The 26,241-nt window shown below is 44.3% G+C and overlaps 1 protein-coding gene across 1 annotated transcript in view; it reads right to left on the reverse strand.

The window, feature by feature from the left end:
• Nucleotides 1-10,627: 10,627 nt before the first annotated feature.
• Nucleotides 10,628-26,241, reverse strand: part of FBXO48 (F-box protein 48) — a 28,113-nt gene continuing 12,499 nt past the window's right edge. The window contains exons 2-4 of the mRNA XM_075338058.1: nucleotides 15,298-15,357; nucleotides 14,958-15,216; nucleotides 10,628-11,104 (exon numbers count right to left, since the gene is read on the reverse strand). Coding sequence (XP_075194173.1) covers nucleotides 10,925-11,104; nucleotides 14,958-15,191 — 414 coding nt within the window. The 5' untranslated portion in view covers nucleotides 15,192-15,216; nucleotides 15,298-15,357 and the 3' untranslated portion in view covers nucleotides 10,628-10,924. The remainder of the gene's footprint in view (nucleotides 11,105-14,957; nucleotides 15,217-15,297; nucleotides 15,358-26,241) is intronic.

Genomic DNA, 26,241 nt, shown 5'->3' on the forward strand with positions numbered 1-26,241 from the left:
GCAGTTGTGTATCGCCCTCCAGGCCCAACCAGTCAGTTCTTGGATCATTTCGCCACCTGGCTTCCACATTTCCTAGCTTGTGACCTCCCCACTCTTGTCATGGGGGACTTTAACATCCCTATTGATGATCCCCTCTCCCCAGCTGCCACTCATCTTTTATCTCTAACCTCCTCTCTTGGCCTTTCACAACTAACTAACTCTCCTACACATGAAGGTGGGAATATGCTGGACCTGGTCTTCTCCCGTCTCTGCTCCGTGCATGATTTCACTAACTCCCCTCTCCCACTCTCTGACCACAACCTTCTTTCATTCTTGGTCAAGAGCTGTCAACCCACTCAGGACACCCCCATTTACCTCCCATATAGGAATATACATGCCATTAACAACCAGGAATTTCTGAAGAAGTTGCAGTCATCACTGGCCCCAATATCCTCCCTCTCATGTCCTGACTCTGCTGTAAAATATTATAATGACACCCTACAGAGCGTCCTAGATGAAGCTGCACCTGCTACACACAGAGCAACTCGGTGCAGACGGCAGCAGCCCTGGCACACGTTGCAAACACTCTTTCTCCAGTGGTGTTCCAGGTGTGCTGAACGTCTGTGGAGAAAATCCAATCTAGCCGAAGATTTCATCCATTATAAGTTTATGCTCAAAACATACAATGCTGCCCTTCACCTCTACAAACAAGCATACTTTAACACCCTCATCACCTCTCTAGCCAACAATCCTAAACGACTCTTTGATACTTTCCATTCCCTCCTAGGACCAAGAGTTCTGGCCCCAACCACCAACATCAGTGCAGATGACCTGGCCAATTATTTTAAAGAAATAATTGACCATATACGCCAGGAAATTCCTCCCAGCCTCATAACACCACACATTGTCTGCCCTCCTACACTTCATCTAGCTCACTTTCACTCTTTGATCCAGTCACAGAAGAAGAAGTCACCAGGCTCCTCGCATCTTCTCGCCCTACTACCTGCACCAGTGACCCTATTCCCTCACATCTCCTTAAATCTGTCACCCCACCTGTCACCACTCACCTAACTAAAATATTCAATCTCTCCCTCTCTCCTCTGGTGTTTTTCCCTCCTCCTTCAAACATGCCAGCATACACCCATTACTTAAAAAACCATCCCTGGACCAAAATTGTGCCGCTAACTACAGACCTGTCTCTAATCTCCCATTCATCTCAAAACTCCTGGAACGTCTGGTCCACTCCCGTTTAATCCGCTATCTGTCAAATAATTCTCTCCTTGACCCTCTACAATCCGGTTTCCGCTCCTTACATTCTACTGAAACTGCTCTTACTAAAGTCTCTAATGATTTACTAACAGCTAAATCTAATGGTCACTACTCCCTGCTGATCCTCCTGGATCTCTCTGCTGCATTCGATACTGTGGATCACCAGTTCCTACTCACTATGCTCCGCTCTATTGGGCTCAAGGACACCGTTCTTTCCTGGTTCTCCTCTTACCTCTCTGACCGCTCATTCACTGTATCCTTTGCCGGATTCTCTTCCTCTCCTCTTCCCCTTACAGTCGGGGTTCCTCAGGGTTCAGTCCTAGGCCCCCTCCTGTTCTCTCTATACACAGCCTCTATTGGACAAACAATCAGCAGATTTGGTTTCCAGTACCATCTCTATGCTGATGACACCCAACTGTACACATCTTCTCCTGACATCACCCCTGCACTATTACAAAATACTACCGATTGTCAGTCCACTGTCTCCAACATCATGTCCTCCCTCTATCTAAAACTGAACCTATCAAAAACTGAACTTCTTTTGTTTCCTCCCTCTCCTAACCTTCCGAAACCCAATATTACCATTTCTGTGTGTGGCTCTACCATTACGCCCCAGCAGCACGCCCGCTGTTTTGGGGTTATATTTGACTCCGATCTTTCCTTCACTCACCACATTCGTTCACTTGCTCGTTCTTGTCCCTTCCACCTCAATAACATCTCAAGAATTCGACCTTTTCTTACCGTTGACTCTGCAAAAACTCTTACTGTCGCTCTCATTCATTCTCGCCTGGATTATTGTAACTCTTTACTAATTGGTCTCCCTGTTACTAAACTCTCCCCTCTCCAATCCATTCTGAATTACGCAGCCAGGATCATTTTCCTCTGCAACCGCTTCACTGATGCCTCTGCTGTTTGCCAGTCATTGCACTGGTTGCCTATCCGTTACAGAATCCAATATAAACTTATCACTCTCACTTACAAAGCTCTCCACAGTTCTGCACCACCCTACATCTCCTCCCTCATCTCTGTCTATCACCCCACCCGTGCCCTCCGCTCTGCTAATGACTTAAGACTGACATCCTCAACAATTCGAACCTCCCACTCCCGTCTTCAAGATTTCTCACGAGCTGCGCCTATGCTCTGGAACACACTACCAAGAGAAATCCGATTAATTCCCAACATCCACACCTTTAAGCGGGCCCTAAAAATGCATTTCTTTAGACTAGCCTATCAACTTCCCGCCCTGATCTAATCTAGTCCCTTTCTGCCCTTCAAAAAACTTACTTCCAGTTCTCATCCCCTGTACCTGTATAAATTCTCACCGACGGGTTCATGCAGCTGCTTTTGAATACCCTATTAAATCGATGGCTGGACCGTATATGACAAGCTTTTCTCCCCCCCATTCACCTTTTGTGTCTCCCCTATTTCCTCATAGACTGTAAGCTTACGAGCAGGGCCCTCACTCCTCCTGGTATCTTAATTTTGTTATTTTGTATTGTCTCATATTGTCTGTACATGTCCCCTCTTAATTGAAAAGCGCTGCGGAATATGTTGGCGCTATAGAAATAAAACTTATCATTATTATTGTTGATGTATAACCAAAATGAACTGTACCAATATTATTGTGTAAGCATTTGTCACAAGGGTACCATGACAGAGAGTGGTCCCTCCTATTTCTTGTGTCAAGAGATCATAGACCAGGGCTTCATACACACTTGCTCAGGTTAATACTGCTGGGTGTGCAGATTCTCCTTTATCCAACGCTGTTAGGGTTAAGTAGATCCTCTTATCTCCTGAAGTCGGAATGAAAGCTATAGCCAGTTGTTCTCTATTTCTAATTACCTCTGCTATAAAGACCTCTCTCCTAGCCCAGGTAACTGCCGGTGATAGTTTCTGCTTAGCGTGCCTCTAGAGGAAACCTGTGAGCTGTGGACCAGGAAGCCATTCAGAGAACATTTACTGTGTGAAAGCTGTGTTGAGTTTTTTCCTTCCTTAGTCCTTTTTTGGTTTTGCACCTCTGGTCCGTTCCTCAATATTACCTCTTGTCGTTTAGAGTGGCTTGTATGATTGCTGTTTATTTTACAGCTGTCTGTCTAATCCTATCTGGGTCTTTAATCTACAGTCTTACTAGTGTTCCCACTGCCTTGTGTACTATAGAGGACGTAGGGTACCGTCACACTTTAGCGACGCTCCAGCGATCCCACCAGCGAGTGACCTGGTCAGGATCGCTGGTGCGTCGCTACATGGTCGCTGGTGAGCTGTCAATCAGGCAGATCTCACCAGTGACCAGTGACCAGTCCCCAGCCAGCAGTGACGCGTGGAAGCGATGCTGCGCTTGGTAACTAAGGTAAATATCGGGTAACCAAGTAAAGCACTTCGCTTGGTAAAACGATATTTACCTTGGTTACCAGTGCACACCGCTTAGCGCTGGCTCCCTGCACTCCTAGCCAGATTACACATCGGGTTAATAAGCAAACCGCTTGTGCAAACCCGATGTGTACTCCGGCTACGTGTGCAGGAAGCAGGGAGCCAGCACTGGCAGCCTGAGAGCGGCATACGCTAGTAACCAAGGTAAATATCAGGTAACCAAGCAAAGGGCTTCGCTTGGTTACCCGATATTTACCTTGGTTACAGCTTACCGCTGTCATGATTGACTCCTGGCTCAGCTGGAGCTGAGCCTTTTTTTTTAGTTTCACTTCTGATGCAAGTCACGTTAGGGGTTAATCCTTTCTGCCTCGTTCTGGAGGTCAGGCTGCTTTATTAGGGCACTGTTTGTCTTGGACTTCGCCAGTGATACTTCTGGCTCTGCTGTGTTCTGCTCTTGAGTGACCTGTTGTCTGCCCTGCCTCCTCCTGACTTCCGTGTTCACCTGATCTGTTAACCTCCTCTGTTGTCTGTTTCCATCAGTGTCTCTCCCGCTGTCTCCCTGTTTGTTCCTTATCTGTTTACCTCTATTCTGTCTTGTCTTCCCACTCCCCCTCGCTTCTAGGCTCTGATTTACTGGCTACTGACTATTTGCTTCCCTCTGACTACGTTTAGACTTTGCCCTTGTGTACCTACAAGACCTCATGTTGTGACACCGCTTTCTGACGATTCTACTGCCATCTGGTGGGCTTGACTAGTATTACCTCTGCTAGGGAATTCCCTGCTCATACGTTTCCTCCACTTTTACGCCCCCTAGTGGTTTACCAGCTAACTACCTTCTCAGATAGTTTCAGGAATCCTCTCAGTCCCACATTACTGCACTGTACTGCTATTGTACATCTTAGAGTACAGCGTGACAACCGCAAGCTGCCAGAAGCCGGCTCCCTGCACATTCAGATCGTTGCTCTCTCGCTGTCAAACACAGCGATGTGTGCTTCACAGCGGGAGAGCAATGTCCAACAAATGAACCAGCACTGTGTGTAACGAGCAGCGATCTCACAGCAAGGGCCAGATCGCTGCTCAGTGTCACACACAGCAAGATCGCTAATGAGGTCTCTGGTGCGTCACAAAAACCGTGACTCAGCAGCGATCTCGCTATGTGAGAAGTACCCCTAAGTCAAGGGAAAGACAGTGATAGGCACGTAATCGGCAATGGAGTGAAAGATCCCGTATAGGAATGTTAGGGAATGCTGGGATCAGCCTCAGGTGAATTTTAGAAGGTGACCCTGCTCCCCTTTCCCTAGCGCCAAGGCCACAGTTGTATCGTATACTCTGTGTAATGGGGCACTTGCCAAGGGTTCCCGTGTACCTAGCGGAACCCCAGTAGTCACTGCGTGACAGCATTAAGCTTTGCATTGACGGAGTGCCTGTAGCTGCTAAGCTTGCCTGTATCATTCTGAATAAAGGTATTTGATGGTAACCCTGTCGTGTCTGCGTCAATCTTTCACTTGGGAGTCATATTTGTGTGAAATACAACTACATCCTGACTCCCTATAGCGGGCTTTACACGCTGCGACATCGCTAGCATCGGCTAGCGATGTTGAGCGCGATAGTACCCACCCTTGTCGTACGTGCAATATTGTGTGATCGCTGCCGTAGCGAACATTATCGCTACGGCAGCTTCACACACACATACCTGCCCTGCGACGTCACTCTGGCTTGCGAACCGCCTCCTTTCTAAGGGGGCGGTTCATGCAGCGTCACAGCAACGTCACATGGCAGGCATTCAATAGAAGGGGAGGGGCGGAGATGAGCGGCACGTAACATCCCGCCCACCTCCTTCCTTCCTCATTGCCGGTGGAGGCAAGTAAGGAGATGTTCGTCGCTCCAGCGGTGTCACACACAGTGATGTGTGGTGCCGCAGAAACGAGGAACAACATCGCTAATAAGCAGAAAACAATTTTTTGTTTCAGGATGACCTCTCCGCGGCAAAGATTTTGACCGCTTTTGCAATCCGTTAAGGTCGCTCAAAAGTGTCACACACTGCGATATCGTTAATGATGCCGGATGTGCATCACAAACACCGTGACCCCGACGATAATTCATTAACGATATCGTAGCGTGTAAAGCCCGCTTAAGGCCTGCAACACACATCCGTGCTGCCGGTACGTGTTTGAGACTCTTTGGCGGCACGAGCACACGTGCACCAATGTTAACCTATGGTAACAGGCACACACACGTAAAGCAGAAGAAGTACGTTATTCCCATTAACAAATTTTTATTAAAGATATAAAAACACACCATCAGTGTAAAAATAGACCATCAGGTCACAGTGAAATAAATACAGTGAACACATGCAGAGTATAAAATTCCAATTTCTGTGGGACCAGAGGGCTCAAGACTTAACTTGGAAACAGAGATACATTCAGGCAGCGCCACAAATAGGAAGTTTTGGATGCTTGCTGTCCATGAACGTCCAAATAAATGTAAGCCAGTGCTCTCCAGGCGTCCCCTTGTTTCTTGTAAAATCAAGGAATGGCAACTATTTCATTCAATTTAGCAGAAGTGAGCCATTAAATTCAAGATTTACATCAGTCTCCACCTCGACGCGTTTCCCCACATAATAAATATGTGGTTCATCAGGAGGCTACAAAACAGATAAGTTCTATCAGCAACAGGTTGGAAAGAATGTTCACCTAGATTGCACACTCATAAATTACATCACAAATAGGCATGTAAGATAACAGAACAACACAGTGATACAAGACGATAATACAATAGTACTTGCCCAGGGAGAAAGGGGTATTAGATGTGCAGATCCTTGAAGACGTTGATGTGGGCCCGGATACAATCCTGGCCTCCATTGACGTAGAGGCACTCTACAGTTCCATTCCCCATGACCTGGGACTCAGGGCAGTTGATTTTTTTCTGAGATCAAGGGCTGTGGATTGTGTGAGGCATAATAGGTTTGTTAGAGAGCTCCTGTCCTTTACCCTCTATCATAATTATTTTTTATTTAACACTAAGTATTTCCACCAGCTCAGGGGTACAGCAATGGGGAGCCCTTGTGCCCCCAGTTATGCTAACCTGTACCTGGGCTGGTGGGAAGAAACAGTAGTTTTTGGGGGAGAGGATGGGGAACCTCATCAATGTATCGGACTATGGGTCCGATACATTGATGATATTCTCATCCTCTGGACAGGGTCTATTTTTGAGTTTGAGAAATTTGTGAAGGGCCTAAATAACAATTCCCTAGGCCTGAGATTCACCCACACCTGTGACCCGACATCCATTACCTTTTTGGATCTGGTCATACAAAAAGATGAGGGGGGTAAGATTCACACATTGACCCACCGGAAACCCACAGCGACCAATTCCCTTTTGAAATGGGACAGCCACCATCCCATTCCCCTTAAGAGGGGTATTCCGAAAGGGCAGTTTCTGCGAATACGCAGAAACTGCTCTAGGGAAGAAGACTTTAAGGCACAGGCCACTGACCTGTTCGGTCGATTTTTAGACCGTGGCTACCCAAAAAAGATCATTCAGCAATCCTATGCCTTTGCTAAGAATACCAAGAGGCATAACATCATGGTCCCCCGAGTGCGTGATAATGACCAAAACATCACACGTATTATTGGTACTTATGATGTACAGTCCGAAAGAGTCTTCTCAGTGATAAAAAAGCACTGGAAGATTCTGAGGGCTGACCCTGATCTGGTGAAGCATATTAATAAGTCTCCAAGCATCACCTACAGGCGGGGCCGTACCTTAGGTGACAAGCTAGTACATAGCATGTACCAGGGACCTAGATCACAGGGGACTTGGTTAGATAGACGCATCTGTGGGATGTTTCGCTGTGGGAATTGTAAATACTGTGGATCTATGGAACAATGTAAGAGGGTGATCAGTGCAGCTACAGGGAAGATTTTCCCTTTGCGTGATTTTGGCAACTGTAAAACCTCCGGAGTTGTCTATAGGGCTACCTGTACTTGTCCCCTTGACTATATAGGTAAGACCCTAAGAGAACTCCGGAGGCGGGTAGGTGAACATCTTTCGGATATTAGGAATGAACGAGACACCTCAATTTCCCGCCATATTAATATGATACATGGGGGGGATATAGCCCAAATCCGATTTTCCATTTTGGAGGTGGTGAAACCCAACCTTAGAGGAGGGGATTTTGATAGGACATTATTGCAGAAGGAATCTGCCTGGATATTCAAAATGGGATCTTTAACCCCAGGGGGGCTGAACGAACAGCTCTCCTTTGGTTGCTTCCTTCCCACGTAGCTTTGTAGCGGTGTCAAAATTTGTTTAGTTTAAACCTGATTTGCTTTACTTTGCAAACCTCCTTTCCTTTTGGAATGGACCATATTGTTGGTGAATATCTATGCATCTCAGTCCTTGCCATGGGAGCCTGGTTACAGATTTACCCTCACCTAGTGGGGGATATGTCTGACTAGGAATGATTGTATTTCTGTTGAATTTCTTTGACAGTACTTGATGTAACACTATGTTATCAGTTTGTTCATCAAATTCCATACTATGCCTATGTATTTTTTGTGCCTACTAGGGGTTTGATCTGACATGGCGTCTTTTTATGATCATGGACGTCCATGTGGTATATATTGTTATAAATGAGGGTCATGTTTGTCGTGGCGTCCTCTTCATTAGCTTTCTAATCTATATTTTCCCCGAATAAGGGACCCCCTAATCACTATTATCGTTATCAATATAATTAAGGGTATATCTATATTAATGGGGGCTAAAGGCTAATATTGCATCCATGGAAGAAGCACTAAGTACTTTTTTACTTTCGCCTGCGCATATATATACGGTTTTCTGCACTATCTTAATATCTATATGCAGGCTCCGTTGGTTTTTGCGCATGCGCTATGCTTCTATTTACCTTTCTTAACTTTGGCATCCTGAGGCCTCCGTCCACATGTGCGCGCTGCCTGTTGATTGGCGAAGGCGCAGTGGTGATGTGGACGGCGGCGTTCCTATGGGCGTCACGATTTCCATGATCCTCAGACATGCGCTGTTCTTCTGTTTACATCCACCTATTTTTTGGCACATGAGGGCCTCCGTCGGCACATGCATGCTGCCAATGAGATTCTGGGCAGGCGCAGTTGTGATGCGGACGGAGGCGCCCCAGAATATTTCAGTCTCCTGGGTTTTTCTCAGGTGTGCGCATTCTATCAGGCATGCGCACATGTGGCGATATCGGCATCAGCATGATTGCCTTGACCGCCTACAGCTGATCAGAAGACCGTGGGCTATTTAAACCTCTTGTTGTTGTGCAGTTCCATGACGCCTCTCTGGACTATGGCAGTACATTTTCAGCATTGTCTGACTAGCCGTGGATTCTGTGTGATGGGCGCCATGGATCTGCACATCTAATACCCCTTTCTCCCTGGGCAAGTACTATTGTATTATCGTCTTGTATCACTGTGTTGTTCTGTTATCTTACATGCCTATTTGTGATGTAATTTATGAGTGTGCAATCTAGGTGAACATTCTTTCCAACCTGTTGCTGATAGAACTTATCTGTTTTGTAGCCTCCTGATGAACCACATATTTATTATGTGGGGAAACGCGTCGAGGTGGAGACTGATGTAAATCTTGAATTTAATGGCTCACTTCTGCTAAATTGAATGAAATAGTTGCCATTCCTTGATTTTACAAGAAACAAGGGGACGCCTGGAGAGCACTGGCTTACATTTATTTGGACGTTCATGGACAGCAAGCATCCAAAACTTCCTATTTGTGGCGCTGCCTGAATGTATCTCTGTTTCCAAGTTAAGTCTTGAGCCCTCTGGTCCCACAGAAATTGGAATTTTATACTCTGCATGTGTTCACTGTATTTATTTCACTGTGACCTGATGGTCTATTTTTACACTGATGGTGTGTTTTTATATCTTTAATAAAAATTTGTTAATGGGAATAACGTACTTCTACTGTTCATAAATATTCCCGGGCTTTGTCCCTAATTTTGATACACACACGTAAAGCCACACGGAACGTGTGTCCGTGTGGTTTGTATGTGTGCGTTTTGTTAACACGGAGGACATGTCCGCGTTTCGCCGGCATGACGCAGACACGGACCCGCTAAAGTCAATAGGTCCGTGCCTGTGTGACACGTTCGTGACACATAGCATGTATGTGTGCTATCTGTACGGTCCATGTGTGTTTTGTTTTTTTTTTAATGGTGAAACGGCTCAAGACACATGGACTGCACATGGACCTGACACGTACGTATCTCACGCATACATGGACATTCAACACGCACGCACGCAAGCATACGCCATCACATGGATGTCACACGTACGGGCGAAACGGACATCAAAAATGGAACACGGACCCGAAAAACAAAACGCGAGACACACACGTGTTTTTTGCAGAAGTGTTTTTCAGGCTTTACACACACATGGAGTCTGTATTTCACCAAAGAAAATCAAAAGTATGCAACAGAACATGACAGTGTTCAAACACCTCTGTAAAAGCACTAATATGGCCGTGTGCACGAGACTTGAGATTGGGCAATGAGCCAGTGTAAAAAGATTAATTCACTAGAGGATCACAGGATTCTGTACATTCCACAGACAGTTGTTTTTTTCAGAAGGCATTTAATGCAGCATGAAAGAAACTCACCATTTTCCAAATGAAAAAAGCCCTCCCATGAATATTTTTTTTCATTAAATCTGAGTCTATGTGCATGTAGTGTAGTGTCAGTATGTTAATATACTCACCTACCGCTGCTTTTTCTGGGATCCGGTGCTATTCAGCTCCTATTCTCAGTGACATCACTGCTCTTGAGCGTATTCGGTTCACTCTATGCCTGAGACACAGAACTCTTGTTTACAATGTAAAGGGTACTTTACACGCTATGACATCGCTAGGGATCTCATTAGCGATGTAAAATTCTAGATCTCGAAAGATCGCACTTGCGATCTAGAATTTCACATCGCTAATGAGATCGCTAGCGATGTCGCAGCGTGTAAAGTACCCTTAAGTCTATAGAACCTCATCCTGAGACTTGCTCTGATACTCAATAGACTAACGAGACACTTCCAGGTTACGCAGAGCACAGCGTGACTTGGATAGTCTGAAGAGCGGTAGGGGAGTATATTAATACACCCACACTACACTCCATGCACATATACACACATTTAATGAAAAAATATTTCATGGGAGTTCTTCTTTAAGATAATATACTGTATGTTATACTTTTTATTTTTTTATTCTAAGTTATAGATAAATAAAATATTATTTAAATATGATAAATAAAACTCTAAAAGTCAATATATGATCAGGTGCTCTTCTTTGTTTCTCTCGTAAGTTCAGCCTCAAGCATTTCTCCCCAGGATGCAGCGCTCAGAGGACACATGGTTTTTGGAGGCAGTTTTTCGTAGGATTCAATATTACTAAATGTACCGTCCATCCATTTCCGCTTGATCACACATTTGCTGTAGTTTCTTTGCACAATTTCCTGTAATCATAAGCAATTGATACAATATAAAATTTACATCCACAGATCAAAATCTCATGCAGATCTACAGCTTCTAGGAAGAGAATTTGCTACTAGTGTAAAATGTAATTAACCTTTGTGCTCATCCATAAGGTGAGGCACGAGACTTCAGGACCGCAAGAATAATCTTACATTATACACATTATGACATGTCTTTTTTTTTTTTTAAAAAAAAAAAATAAATAAATAAAAATATATATAATAATGATAACAATTCTGCAGTTGAAAGTCACATTAACTATCAGAATTTATCAAATAACAAGATGAAAAAATGCAGTGAAAAATTATCATAAATGGATGAAATTGCAAAGTGTAAAGAAAAGGAACTTTGCTGCTGCTTTGTAAAAAAATCCTTTTTGTTCTAAAAAACAGAGAGATTTTTAATTCTGTAGTTTACTGCTAAATGCCTAGGTCATAGGCCATACTAGCGTTGTATGCGGTCGCCGATGTCCTAGAAAACAATTAATTTTATAAATATCGGATTAAAAATCCTATTCATACAGAACGGACAAAAATAAACAAAAAAATAAGCTAAAAACTGCAGTGTCAATATGGGGGATATACCTTATATAACGCTACAGGGTATTGGCGCACCTAATGCACACTAGTTATCTCTAGAAGTGGTGCTGCCTGACCGCAGAGGTTGGTACCCTAATGAAAAGTGCAAATAGTGGCCCCCGCTCATCGACGGCTGTTCCTAAGGTGTCCTAACAATCATTATAGATATTTCACAATGTTTGAATCCACACACTATTCATCTAAACATACCATGGCTTGGAACAGACACAAAACGTAGCCCAAAACAGGAAAATTAAAGCCCACCCACCTGACCTAGGAAATGGTTTGTTATTGACTGGTTGTAGTTGGGTGGCATCTTGTACGCAGATTTTACCACGCATATGTGTTCACCTGTGGTGGCACACAAATTAGATAGGGATTTGTTTGGGATCCAAAAGAGCCAGCTCACTTTGCTGAGCAGTGCCAAATGATCCAGCTCACCATCACTAATGGGAATCTAGAGGTGGTACACACGAATAGGAATACAATATGGAGGAGGCGCAGCAGATGAGAGCACTGGACAAAAGTCTTAAATAGGGTGTCCAATCTTGAAAACACAGGTATTTGTAATTGAAAGAGCAGGAAGTTGTCCACAGAGTTTTATTACTATTATTATTATTATTATTATTATTATTAATAATAATAATACTAATATTAAACGGCTTTCAGCACAATCTTGAGTCATAATGACTTGATGGATGAACGCTCTGTAGGAAGATCAATCTTGTACAAGCCTAGATAGGTCCACCAGGTCCTCTCTGCCATTATCTTGATCATATCAAGCCATTGGGTTGTTGGTCTTCCTCTTCGCCTTGTTCCTTCTATTCTTTTGACCATTATGTCCTTCACCAATGATTGCGCTCTTCGTATGATGTGTCCTAGATAGGCAAATCATAGCTTGGTGAGCCTAGCTTGTCCTTTTCCATAATAAATCCAATCTTAACACTTACATTTCTTGTTCCTCTGCCTTTTCTGAATCATGCTTGTTCCTCTGGCAGCTCTTTGTCAAAGTAAGGCTGTAGCCATCTTTGTAAGATCTCCATTAGACTTTTGCTGGCATAAGGTATGAGTGCAATAGTCCAATAGTTTCCACAGTCAGCAACATCTCCCTTCTTCGGAATAGGAAAAAACACGGATCTTCTCCAGTAGTCCTTGGGCCATTTACCAGTTGACTATATCTGTTGAGACATGCATGTGATGACATCAACTGCTGCTTCAGAAGACTTTATTAGTGCTATTGGAATATTGTCACATCCAGGTGCTTTGTTTTTTGACAGAAGGTTTATTGCAGCAAAGACTTCATATTTCAAGATGTTCGATTTGCTATAATTTCCAGTCTCGGTTTCTTCCCATATCACTGAGTCGTACTTGTAGAGGTGCTCTGTGTATTCTTTCCATCTTTCCTTGATCTGTTCAGTTAGTTTGTTCCCCTTTGGTGTCTCTCAGCATTCCCACTCTTGGTTGAAACTTTTTCCGTATCCCTTTGATGTTTTGATATGCCTTCCTGGTCTTGCACTTTAGATTTTCTATCTCTGTACATATATTTTCATAATAAAATTCTTTGTCTGCTTTTATGGCTCTATTTATTCTTTTACTGATGTTGTCTGTGTCCTGCTTGTTATCTTTTCCCATTCGTCTTTCTTTGATGAGCTTTAGGGTCTCTTCTGTTAAAGGGAACCTGTCATCAGAAATTTTGCACTAAACCTAAAAGATTCCCCCTCTGTAGCTCCTGGTCTGCATTCTTGCAAGGTTCCTGTTGTTCTTGTGCCCCCTTTCTGACCAAAATAAAGACTTTATAAAGTGGTACATTTTTGTATTCAAATCTTGATAATGGTACACGGGGGCGGGCTCTCTGATGTCCGTTAGTCTGCCTCCTATTGCTTTAGGCTGTTCCCCATCGCGCAATTTCAATGAGGTGACGTGAGGTAAGCTGGCCAGCGCTTGCGCAGAACAGTGGAGGCGGCAGTGAAAGCGTGAGCACGAGATTATGGGCGGGTACTTGCTGATAAAAATCACAGCACCGTCCATAATCTCGCACCTGCGCAACACGTCACCAGCGGTCACACTGTGCACATTGCACAGTCCCGCGAGAGTGGCACGGCGCATGCGCGAGACCTCGGACGCACTGGGCGGCCTCCTGAGGTATGAAATTGCACAATGGGGGACGGCCTAAAGCGGCAGGAGGCAGACTAACGGACACCAGAGAGCCCGCCCCCGTGTACCATTATCAAGATTTAAATACAAAAAGGTACCACTTTATAAAGACTTTATTTTAGTCAGAAAGGGGGCACAAGAACAACAGGAACCTTACTAGAATGCAGCCCAGGAGCTGCAGAGGGGGAATCTTTTAAGTTTAGTGCAAAATGACTGATGACAGGTTCCCTTTAACCATTGAAGCGGGGTCTCTTTTGCCTCTTGTTTGTTGTATTTCTGGCTTCTTCAGTAACAATAATCTTTAAATGTATCCATAATTCTTCAGGCTTTCTTTCATCTGTGTCCAGTGAAATAAATCAGTTGTGCAGATCGTTCCAAAAAACGTCAGGTGTGTTGATCAAATCATTGGAAATGACCTGTTGTCTATTCCATTACACAGCATGGCTCTAATCTTGGCTCTCAATTACATTTATTAATTACAATTATTATCTCACATTATCGCTACGGCAGCTTCACATGCACTCACCTGCCCTGCGACGTCGCTCTGGCCGGCGAACCGCCTCCTTACTAAGGGGGTGGGTCATGCAGCGTCATAGCGACGTCACACGGCAGGCAGCCAATAGAAGCGGAGGGGCGGAGATGAGCGGGACGTAAACATCCCGCCCACCTCCTTCCTTCCGAATAGCCGGCCGGGACACAGGTAAGGCGATGTTCCTTGCTCCTGCGACTTCATACACAGCGATGTGTGCTGCCGCAGGAACGAGGAACAACATCGTACCGTCGCAGCAGCGGCATTATGGAAATGTCGGACCCTACACCGATCATACAATAACGATGCTTTTGCGCTCGTTAATCATATGTAAAAGGCTTTACACACTACGATGTCGACAGCAACGCCGGATGTGCGTCACTTTCGATTTGACCCCACCGACATCACAGCTGCGAAATCATAGTGTGCAAAGCCCGCCTAAGATCTGTCATGGTCATCATATTATTTTTTGCAGTTTTAAGAACTTGGCTGCACAGTAAAACAGACTTATATTTACTATGGGTTTTAAGAAACAAAAGGAAAACTATTGAATTGTTTGAAGATATTATTGACCTGCCAGGTATGCCCTTGTTTCCGATCTTCATCAATCTCTGATTGACACACAGTTCTCAGTCGCAGACAGTGAGGTCTCCATATCCAGTCATTGTCTTCTAATATTTGATTGAAGTGTTTACATGTTTGTTTTATAGCCAACAAGTCATCTAAGCTAAGATGTTTTAGTATTTCAAGAATCATCTCTAAAGGTAAATTGTCAATGGTGTTCTGACAATTATTTAAGATGTCCATTCCAGCCAATATGTCAGTGAATTACCTAAAAAGACAAAAAAAGAACAATTGTGAACCTTGTCTAGTTTAACTTAATCTCAGTTTGCAGTGAAAAACTAATACATACCTTCTTATGGTCTTGAGTGATCAGTAATTATAGCTGCCCAGCCTTGGGGTACACCTGTGCCTGATTGAGACAAAATTGGCCGTTTTCACCAAAACTCAGTTGATCAAAGTTCTCCAGCCTCGTAAATAATTACTGGTCAAACGAGAATGAAAAAGCTGCTAGAACTCATTCAGACTCTATCATCAGAATGAGCTCAATGTTATCACCTATGCAACGCATATTTATATTCACTTTTTAAGGGATTGCCCACCAAAAAATGGAATTTCATAGCCCTGTTTTTGGCATCAGTGGGGATATCAGTGGACGGACACCCTCACTTCCAAGGTTTTGGATAGGTAAGAACTTTTAATTTTTAAATAACCTTTCTCTTTAATTTTGTTGTCAGCCATATACAATGATACATAAAGTCTGTTGACCGTAACCAGTTGAAAATTTAAATTAGACGCTAAAGGAGCAATTATTTTTAGTCAAAAATGCATGTTCTTAAAAGGAACTTTTCAGTTAATTCATGCTGATCGAACCAGCATGACTGACGCCATCATTGCAGAATCTATATTTTTTCTGCTGTGTTCCAAAAAACAACATACCTTAACAAGGCGGCTGGGGACAAGGTAACTAGTTGTGGAGGTATGTCCATTCCGGTTTATCATCATTCTACTCACCTAGACTGATAGTCTCTCACTATGAGTGTGTATTAAGAGAGATCTGTCAGTCTAGCTGCGCGAGGCGGAAGGAGCAGAACGGAACATACCTACGTGTCTAATAATCCCAGTCGCCTCATCCTTTGCCCTTGTTTCAACCCCTTCACTCCTGGGCGATTTTTTTTTTTTTTTTTTTTTTCATTTTCGTTTTTTCCTCCCCTTCTTCCATGAGCCATAACTTTTTTATTTTTCCGTCAATATTGCTTTATGAGGGCTTATTTTTTGCACCAGCCGCTGCAGACCCCGCACAGCCACATCAGCCACCACAGACCACACACCAGACGCTGCAGACTCCGCACCAGCTGCCGCAGACCCCGCACAGCCGCTGGAGACCCTTAACAGTTGCACCAGCCGCTGCAGACCCTGCACAGCCGCATCAGCCTCCATAGACCCCACACAGCAGCCCCAGCACCAGCTACCGCAGACCCCACACAGCCGCATCAGCTGCCACAGAGAGGGCTTATTTTTTGCACCAGACGCTGCAGACCCTTAACAGATGCACCTGCCACCACAGACCCCGTACAGCCGCCCCAGCACCAGCCGCCGCACACCACGCACAGCCACCGCAGCATTCCCCCGGCCTCTCTTCAAAAGCTACCGGTAAGCTACATTCAGATTATAAGACGCACCCCTCACTTTCCTCCCAACTTTTTGAGAGGAAAAGTGCATCTTATAATCTGAAAAATACGGTATATATTTTTTATATCATGGCAGTCTATGGGTACGTTTATACCTAAACAACAGCTAATGTTGATTTTACGTCAGGTTATACGCTAGACATATCTCATCTGAAGAAGGCTAAATCGTGATGATGGGGCCCCACTTTATTTAATATTGATGCGGTATTCTGGGTATATTGAAGCAGTGGACAATCCCTTTTCTCTTGGTGACTTTATTTACTTATGCAGATTGCCACAGGTTTTGGCAATTGAACTAGAACCTGCCATAGAATAACATTTTTTTCAAAATGCAAATGGAATTTGCAAGTGGAAGAAAATCCACCAGGCCCCATGTATGAAAGTGGAGCTGCTGCCATGGCAACCAATTCGATCACCACTTTCATTTTCTAAACTACACAACAAAAATCTGATGGGTTGCTATGGGCAACTCCTCTTTCTCCACAAGTCTTAAACCAAAGATATACCGAATATTGATTTTATACCTCTGGTCGTATTATAATTATTCATCCCCTTCCCTGACTAGAAATGACAGCAGTGCCGAATTGTAATCTGAGTTTTGAATATTATAGAACATGAGGGCAAAAGAAAGCTTCAGTCAAATGTCTGAATTACTGTATTATGTGATCTCTGTTATTTTCCAACTCTTGTTACTTTTGGGTAGTAGTGGATGAAATCTAAGCAGGAACAGATCCTGAGAATAATGGTGCAAATGTTGGTAAAAGGTGATGAGTTCCTATCAGCAACGAGGGCAATCTCTTCTCTGCCAGAGTTTTGATACACATCCTAAAGGCCGCTTTACACACAACGACATCGCTAACGAGATAACGTTGGGGTCACGGAATTCGTGACGCACATCTGGCCTCGTTAGCGACGTCATTGCGCGTGACACGTACGAGCGACCTCTAACGATCAAAAATACTCACCTAATCGTTGATCGTTGACACGTCATTCTAATCCCAAATATCGTTGCTGCTTTTGGACGCAGGTTGTTCGTTGTTCCTGAGGCAGCACACATCGCTACGTGTGATACTCCGGGAACGACGAACAGCGTTCCTGTGTCTTCCGGCAACAAGGTGGGCGTGTCTTTCATGCGGCTGCTCTCCGCCCTCCGCTTCTATTGGACGCCTGCCGTGTGACGTCGCTGTGATGCCGCATAAACCGCCCCCCCTTAGAAAACATGCTGTTCGCCGGCCACAGCGATGTCGCTGGGCAGGTAAGTCCGTATGACGGGTACTAGTGATATTGTGCACCACGGGCAGCGATTTGCCCATGACGCACAAACGACGGGGGCGGGTGCGATCGACAGCTACATCGCTAGCGATGTCGCTGCATGTAAAGTGGCCTTATGGCCATATTCAGACTTATGGCTATATTCAAACTTTTTATGAGGCATATAAATAACTGTTTCAAGCGGAAACTGCTTCACAAAATGCTGCTTTTAAGGGGGGGGGGTAATTTTTCTTTTCTTGAAAGAGTTTTAAAGAGTTTCAGGCCATATGCAAACAACATATTTTTCAAGCAGATTCTGCTGTGGCAACCACCCCAAAAACTGTCAGAAAATGCTCAAAAGAATGGCCATATGGATTTCTTTGTCAAAACGACTTGCTGTGCATATGTTCAGGCTTTGAAAGCCTTAGGGTAAGTGCCCATGATCAGGACATGCTGCGTTTTAGACTCATTGTAAGTGTTCCTTGCGGGAGAATGCAGCGTCCATGCCCACGATCAGGAGACGGTGGGTTCTAGACTCAGCGTCATTCTTCTTGTGGAAATGCTAGTGTTCTCTGAGAGAAAACGCAGCATCCATGCCTACGATCAGGACACGCTGCGTTCTGGACTCAGCATCATTCTTGCAGAGACGCTAGTGTTCTTTGCGGGAGAACGTCCTGTCTGTGTCCACGATCAGGAGACCTTGCGTTCTAGACTCAGCGTTATTCCTCTTGCAGAGACACGAGTGTTCTCCGGGAGAGAACGCAGTGTCCATGCCCATGATCAGGAGACCCTGCATTCTACACGCAGCATCATTCCTCTTGCAGAGACGCTAGTTTTCTTTGCTGGAGAACGCACTGTCTGTATCCACCATCAGGACACACTGCGTTCATCATTCTTCTTGTGGATACGCAAGTTTTCTCTGCAAAAGAACGCTGAGTACATGCCCACGATCAGGAGACACTGGGTTCTAGATTCAACATCATTCTTCTTGTGGAGATGCTAGTGTTCTCTGGGGAAAACAAAGCGTCCATGCCCAAGATTGGGATTTTGGTTGCAGCATATTTTCGCTGTGTTCTCCTGCTGAGAACGCTTGTGTCTCCACAAGAATAAATTGACATGCTGAGGCTCGGAAGATGCGCCGCATGTCAATAGGAAAATATTGCTTTCTGGTATCAGCTTTGTTGGCTGAGGCCCTGCCCCTTCTTGTCATATGGGTATGACCTCACCACAGGTCCTGCAAGTCAAAGTAAATGAACTGTATAATACTTATACTAATTCTAACAGGGGGAGGGGATAATTATGAATCCCCCCCAAATATTATCTGATCCTCAGCTGCTGTCACTCAAGAAGCTGCTGATTTTATAAACTTTACTTGCTTGTGTTTCAAAACTATACATCCGAGCTGACCACTAAAGGTATGTAGAGAATCAGCCTGATAGTGTCAGTATAGCACTGGCTTTAGGTTATATATGAAAATCCTGGTGATTGGTTCCCTTTAACTATTTTCATGTATTGGAGTGGTTTTACTTTCCTTTAGAGCTGTAATGGTTAAGGACTCTTTCCCTTCTGGCTGAGAACGTGTAGCCTTTATCTCAGCTGCAGCACTTTTTGGCCTATGCCGTTCTGTTATATATATAGACACTTCTGGCTGCCGATTATATTCTTTATGCTAATCACTTTGAAGGGACCTGTTTAGATAAACTTAGGAGTTTATTCCTATTGCTACAGTGAAGTTCCTGCTGGAGCATCTGAAGATTGTTTGTTGTGTATGTTCCCATCTGCCTGTCTTGCCTACCTTGTGTTCTTTTATTGTAGTAGCAAGACTAGTGTCTTGCTTGCCTGCACACTAGCAGGGTGAGTCCAGGGCTAGTGAGGGCTTAGGCATGTGACAGTGATGGGGGAAAGACCAGTATAGGGATGTTAGAAGAGCGCAGTGCTCAGCCGCAGTCGAGTGTTAGGAGGTGACCCCTTGCCCCTTCTTCCTAACGCTAGAGCCTTCTGTTATCATCTTGCCTGGTGTTCCCATCTGTGTTGCATCGTATGCTGAATGTTCTCTTACTCGGCATGACACAAACAGTAGACAGATTCTTGTTCTTACTTTTCTGTACCACACAGACAGAAGCAACCGCAGTAAGAAAATACATTATACAGTAGTACTGAGCTGTGAGGCTGTGAATCCAGCTCTGAATTTGCTGAAAGTAGCAGTAGGATCTGTCTATGACTTCATGGTCTCTCACTCTGCTGAGTGATCCTCACACCTTCTGCTCTCCTCTCTATAGTGTTAAATAGGAGCTTTAACTTCACTTTTACTTCAGTCCATTTTGATTTGACCAAGACAGATTTTAGCAGATTTTAAGAATAGATGCTGAGTTTTGGAGGCAGGAGAAGAAATGGTTCATAGATGTAGAAAGAAGCACATTTTTATGACATATGTTTTTATAAAGTTCCTTATACTCGCTTGTGCTATTGATTTATGCAAAGTTTGGTGAAACAAAGTGAATATTGAATTTTTGTTACATTTTATTCCTCAATGTCAATTGGTGCAAAAAGAAAGTCAGCTGAGAATCTTGTCCTAGTAGGTTTCTTCCTTTACCTACTGGCAAGGAATGGCATTATTTTCTCCATGTATTCATATGATGTACACAATGTTTTTTCATTGTAAAATGTAAGTCACACATCATATTTTATTATGTTGTTTTAAAAGTGTAAATAGTATTGGCAGGATTGGATGATCACAATGTCACACTGAGGGTTTTACAAACATTGCCGACTGTCATGGTTGCTTTGGGATCTGTTCAGCCTACTGATTCTGACACTCTGCCTGATAACTTCTCTGAGGTTTGTAATCAGCAGAGGTTGACTCTGGCGTCAATCAACAGATTGGTAGTTCATAGAAAAGGTAGCAAGAGTTACCCTCTGCTCGTACGCTTGTGAGTCATCTTTTATTACATGTTTTGGGGGAGTCAATAACATTTGTTCCCCTCCTATATATGCTGGCTTGACACATCTATTAGTGTCAACTATAGTTTATCTTAGCTAATCTGGTGAGGTTTTGTGTTCCAGACTAACTAGTGGTTGTAGTACTTGTTCCTGTGTGCGGTTGTGGAGTTAAAATTTGTCCTTTTTTTGCTACCTTTCTGCTTTTATTTTTCTCTTCAGTTTCTCATTGTTGGTTCCTGTGTGTTTTCAGTGTGTCAGAGTTTTGGTTTTCCCCTGTCTATCATTATCTGTGATTCTATCTCTCCTGCACCTTCCTTCCCTGATGGGAGGGGTGAATCAGATCAGTTCTGGTCATAAGCTTAGCTAGCACGGGACTCAGGCATCTCCACCATCAAGGGTAACCCTGAGGTTAGGGATAGTCGAGGGCCCCCTAGCATGAGGGACAACATAGAAGCCCCTGAACCTAGCTTTCTTACAGTCATATTGTGACACACAAACTGTGCTGTGTGGCTTTTTGTTTAGTAAGTTTTTATAGTTTTTTTTTTAACAGTAATAAAGAAGAACATAAACAATGGGCACGCAGGACATAAAATAGACAAAATGTTAAATAACATTGAATGAGAATCTATCAGTTTCCCCCTCACCTTTCAAAAGCCTAAATTGATGGAATCTGAAAAGGTTAAGCTGTGATTATTACTAGACATCCCTTAACAGAATCTAATAAAAGAGAACAATGATGAAATATGATGTCAATATTTACTTATCCTGAAATCCAAAATATCATGTATTTCATTGGATGACTAGAAGGGGGACCAGGAGTCTGAACCAAGAACACTTAAGAGGATCTAAACAATTTTCCCCCTGTATTTACAAAGTTATGAATCTTTGAAATATACTCGATTACCTTATATTCCTTCTTTTTCTTTCAAAATCCACGTTGAAAGATTCTGTATGAGCTGCCTTGTTCTTGCACTTATAGTAGCTGATTTTAACTGCAGGTTTCTCAGATATTTTTGCTCCTGTGTTAGTGTTTTTGCTCACGACCCCATGCTCAGACACAGTTTACAAACACTCGTCTGAGCATGGATAGGGGGAAGAAGAGAAACTCATACTGGAGTATCAACATTTGAGAGACTCACACTTCAAAACAGCTCCTTTAAAGGAGTTGTCCGACATTAGCTTAACAAAAATTTTTGAGTTTCTGTGCTGTATTGTCATATAAATCACACCTACATTGTTATTTTTTGTTTTCTAACTTTTGTTCCTCTTGAATTCACCCTTTATTCTCGGCAGCTTCTTGTTTACATTCAGATCCAGCAAACATGACCACTTCCTGTGCTGAACCTCAGTCAGAGCTGTCACCACCCAGCCTCAGTGTCCAGCCCCACCCTCTGCCCACCCCCAGCACACACATTCCCTGTCAGTATTCTTCCCCAGCACCTGACCTCGTATCACTACAGCATTGCAAATAACAGCCCCACATCGGGCTCTGCACTGCACACACACACATATGGCTCTGCACCGCACACGCACACATATGGCTCTGCACCACACACATATGGCTCTGCACCGCCCACGCATACATATGGCTCTGCACCGCACACATATGGCTCTGCACCGCACACGCACACATATGGCTCTGCACCGCACGCACACACATCCCCATCCCCATCGGGAACACATGTGGAGTACATAATCACCTGTCCTCGGTCCCCGCCGCTCCTGCACGTTCGTGCGCTGTCTGTGCTCTCTTCAGCACAGTAGTGACGTCACCACTGTGCTGAAGAGAGCAAAGACAGCGGGAGGTACAGTGATGAGAAGCAGCGCTGCGCTGCTTCTCATCAGCACTTTCAAATGTACCGGCATCGGTGATCTGTGATGCCGGTACATTTGAATGTGTGATCCTGAGCAGGGGGCCCGGTGCTGGCGCTGACACCACGGCAGCTGCCGCCAGGCCCCGCCCCCAGGTCACGGACCCCACAGCAGTGCAGGGGGAGGTTACTGGAGAGTAAAAGAGGTGCGGGGGAATGTGTGGGACGGTGCAGGGAAGGGGGGCGGGGCTCATCACACTGTAGACACCCAGCAGGGAGGCGACATGCTGTTCCACATTTGCATGTCAACATGGCCCTGGCCATGTTGACATAAAATGACCGGAAGCAGCAAAATCGCGGCAGGAGCGGTCACATGACCGCTCTGAGCCGGGGGAGAGGGGCTGACAGCAGGGCAGGTAAGTGGTCTCTATCTACTTACCTGCCCCAATGTAGCCCAATAGGGAAATAAAAAAAAAAATGTCAAAGAAGCCGGATAACCCCTTTAAGTGCATGAAAAAAGCAGATCAAACAGCATGAGACAACGAGAAGCAAGAGAAGATACTCCAGTACATTACAGATTCATAACTTTGAAAACATTGATCAGTAATGAAATATAAAAAAGTTTAGTTTTTGAAGTTGGTAGAAATTGAAAAAATATGAGAAGTAGAAGAAGGAAAATGATTGAGAGGAGAATGAGAAGAACTGAGGGTTAGAGGTTGGGACAGTAAATTCCATGGATAAGTGGGAATCTCTCCAAGGTCCAAGTACAGGGAGCACTTGGCAGCTGAAAGCCCCCCAGTTTTAGAAAACAGCGTCAGAATCTCTGAGGAGTCCTGGAAGAGCACCAAGGACTGCCAGGTTCTCAAAACATTTATTGGACTTGAGAATTCTCAGCCAGGAGATCCTTCATGTGGAGCGAAGAGAACAAAGAATGGAAAGTAGTGCTGCAGTCACATGGTGCGAGTGTGCTCTGGTTATACTAAATTGCAGAAAAAATTTGTTTTATGGGGTAATAGTACTAGGGAGTATAGCCAACAAGGCAATTTGAGGAGTGTTGCTTACTCTAAGCCCTTCAATAAGTTGGTATGTGTAAAAAATGTTTTCGTGTACAGTTCCACTTGTGTATGACTTGTGCGAGTCTCACACTGCATCACCCGACATGGCCTGATGCTCTCCGGACACGAGCGTCCCAGCTGCATAGAAATACATGTCAGGAGAGTGTGTGGCTGTGCCGTGTGATGCAATGCGAGACTCACACGAGTCATACGCAAGTGGAACTCCGATCTTCCTGTTAGGATTTCCTCACATCCCCACCAGATATGAAGCACTGCACTAGCAGATCTCTAAAATGGAACGGTACATTACATAGAGTTGTGCTGGTGTCCAGTACCACTGTGTCGACACTTTATTTTTTCTCCCGATGGTAGCATGCTGAAGAGCTTGTTCATAAAGATAAGTATTTTGACGGAGAAATTGCAACCGCTATTTCCTGTTCCAGGGGCAGACATATTATTGGTGCAACCTCCTGCGCCTCCACAGGGGTGCAAGACATAAGGGGGCCCCTTACTACCTACTAGAAAGCAGGAGAAATTGTGCATTTTTATGAATTTTTGGGTTGCAAGGGACCCCTATTTTGTTCTTGCACAAGGGTCAATTTCTGTCTGTGTCCACCAGTGTTCTGTTCTTAAGATTCTTAAAACCAAGTCTTTCCCATACCTGTAGAAAAAGACTCTAAGAAAGCAATATCGTGTGTGTGTGTGTGTGTGTGTGTGTGTGTGTGTGTGTGTGTGTGTGTGTGTGGTGTACAGGGTAGAAGGGGCATGCAAATAAAACAAAGTTTTCAAAAGGCATTGGAGAAGTTTTTGAGTGAATGAGGCATTGTAGCTGAGGGAATTCTAGCCAAGGGATCTTGCATGGTGTGTAAACAAGCATTGATTGATGACATTGATGGCCTTTATATTCATAAAGTTCACTGTTGTAGAAGCAATTATAAAATAACACAACACTAAGATATATAGAGTAACAGGTCTCCTGTGTGTAGTGGTCATATTAGTCGATCCCACAGTCAGACCTTGAATATTCTTGTGAATCACTATTGCAAGATGCTCCTTTTATTCCATATATAGCAACGGGGAATGGATACATTTGCTTATCACTTTCTGTTTGGAGATGGACGCTAAAAGGCCGGAGCCACATGGGGATCTACTGCGATCCTCGCATGACACTCGGCTCACGGAGTGTCACTGCGACTGAGATCCGATCATGCGATCGGACCTCAGCTGCGGGGGGAGGGCTGGCACTGAGGAGGCGAGGGAGGGATTTATCTTCCTCTCTCCTCCGTTGCTGGCTATTGCCATTCTCGCTCTGCACTCGAGGTATACTGGTGTACTGCGAGTGCAGTGCAATTTTTCTCTCGCCCCATACACTTGAATGGGTCCGAGAGAAACAAGACTAGCATTGCACCCGCAGCATGCTGCGATTGTTTTCTTGGTCTAATTAGGGCTGAGAAAATAATCGCTCATGGGTCCTGGGACATAGGGTAATATTGGTCTGAGTGGAATGCAATAAAACATCGCTTTCCACTTGCTCCGATTTTCATGCCGTGTGACTTTGGCCTAACAGGGAGAATGATATTGAAGTATTGATCCATTTGGGTGCTTTTTTTCTTAACAAAATGTATTTATTGTGGACGTCCTGCAGTGGTGATATCTGCAGAAGTATTTTGCACTGCAGATATCATTGTCAAACAGTAGGGGAGCATTTTACACTGCAAAGAGAGAAATTCACACTGATAGCAAACAGATCTTAAACCATAAGCTCTTGTCAATTTACGCAGTGGATATTTTTCACAGAGTGTGCACAAAATTTCTCTAAATCTCATGGACTATACCTACGCAATACAAATGCAGTGGATATTCTGCAAATATGCAGCAAAGAAAATGAAGGCATTGTTGTAACATGGATGCGTAGTAAATATTTACCCTAAAACATTACTTTATCTTTATTCCCTCAGATGTTATGGTAACATGAAGTGACTTACTAATACCATATTTTTTTTGGACTATAAGACGCACCCTGGTTTTAGAGGAGGAAAATAAAATTTTAAGCAAAAAATGTGGTCATGACACACTGTTATGGGGCGAGGATCTGCTGCTGACACTGTTATGGGGGTAATGTCTACTAAGGTACCCCATCCTAGTAATGATCTCTTGCCTTGTATATTATCCCCAACCTTGTATATATCCCCCATCCTGGTATAGCCCTTATCCTGGTATATGGCCTGCATCCTGTGGCACACACAAAAACATAAACGTTTATACTTTATACTCACCTTTCCTCACTCCACGCAGCATCGCTCGTCTTCCCGTCTGTGCCAGCAGCAGTGTCGCTGACCTGTGTGGAGCCGCGCGCACAGCGATGACGTCATCGCTATGCGCATCGCTCTCCACACACATCAGCGGGCAGGCAGACAGGAGGTCATCGTGATGCTGCAGGGAACAGTGACTGGTGAGTATATCATAATTAATCACTGCACCCGCGCTGATGATGATACGCGGGGGGCAGTAAATATAGCCACACATGTCCACTCGAGGCTGTAGGAGC

Source organism: Anomaloglossus baeobatrachus, chromosome 3 (assembly GCF_048569485.1).
Source record: "Anomaloglossus baeobatrachus isolate aAnoBae1 chromosome 3, aAnoBae1.hap1, whole genome shotgun sequence".
Lineage (NCBI taxonomy): Eukaryota > Metazoa > Chordata > Amphibia > Anura > Aromobatidae > Anomaloglossus > Anomaloglossus baeobatrachus.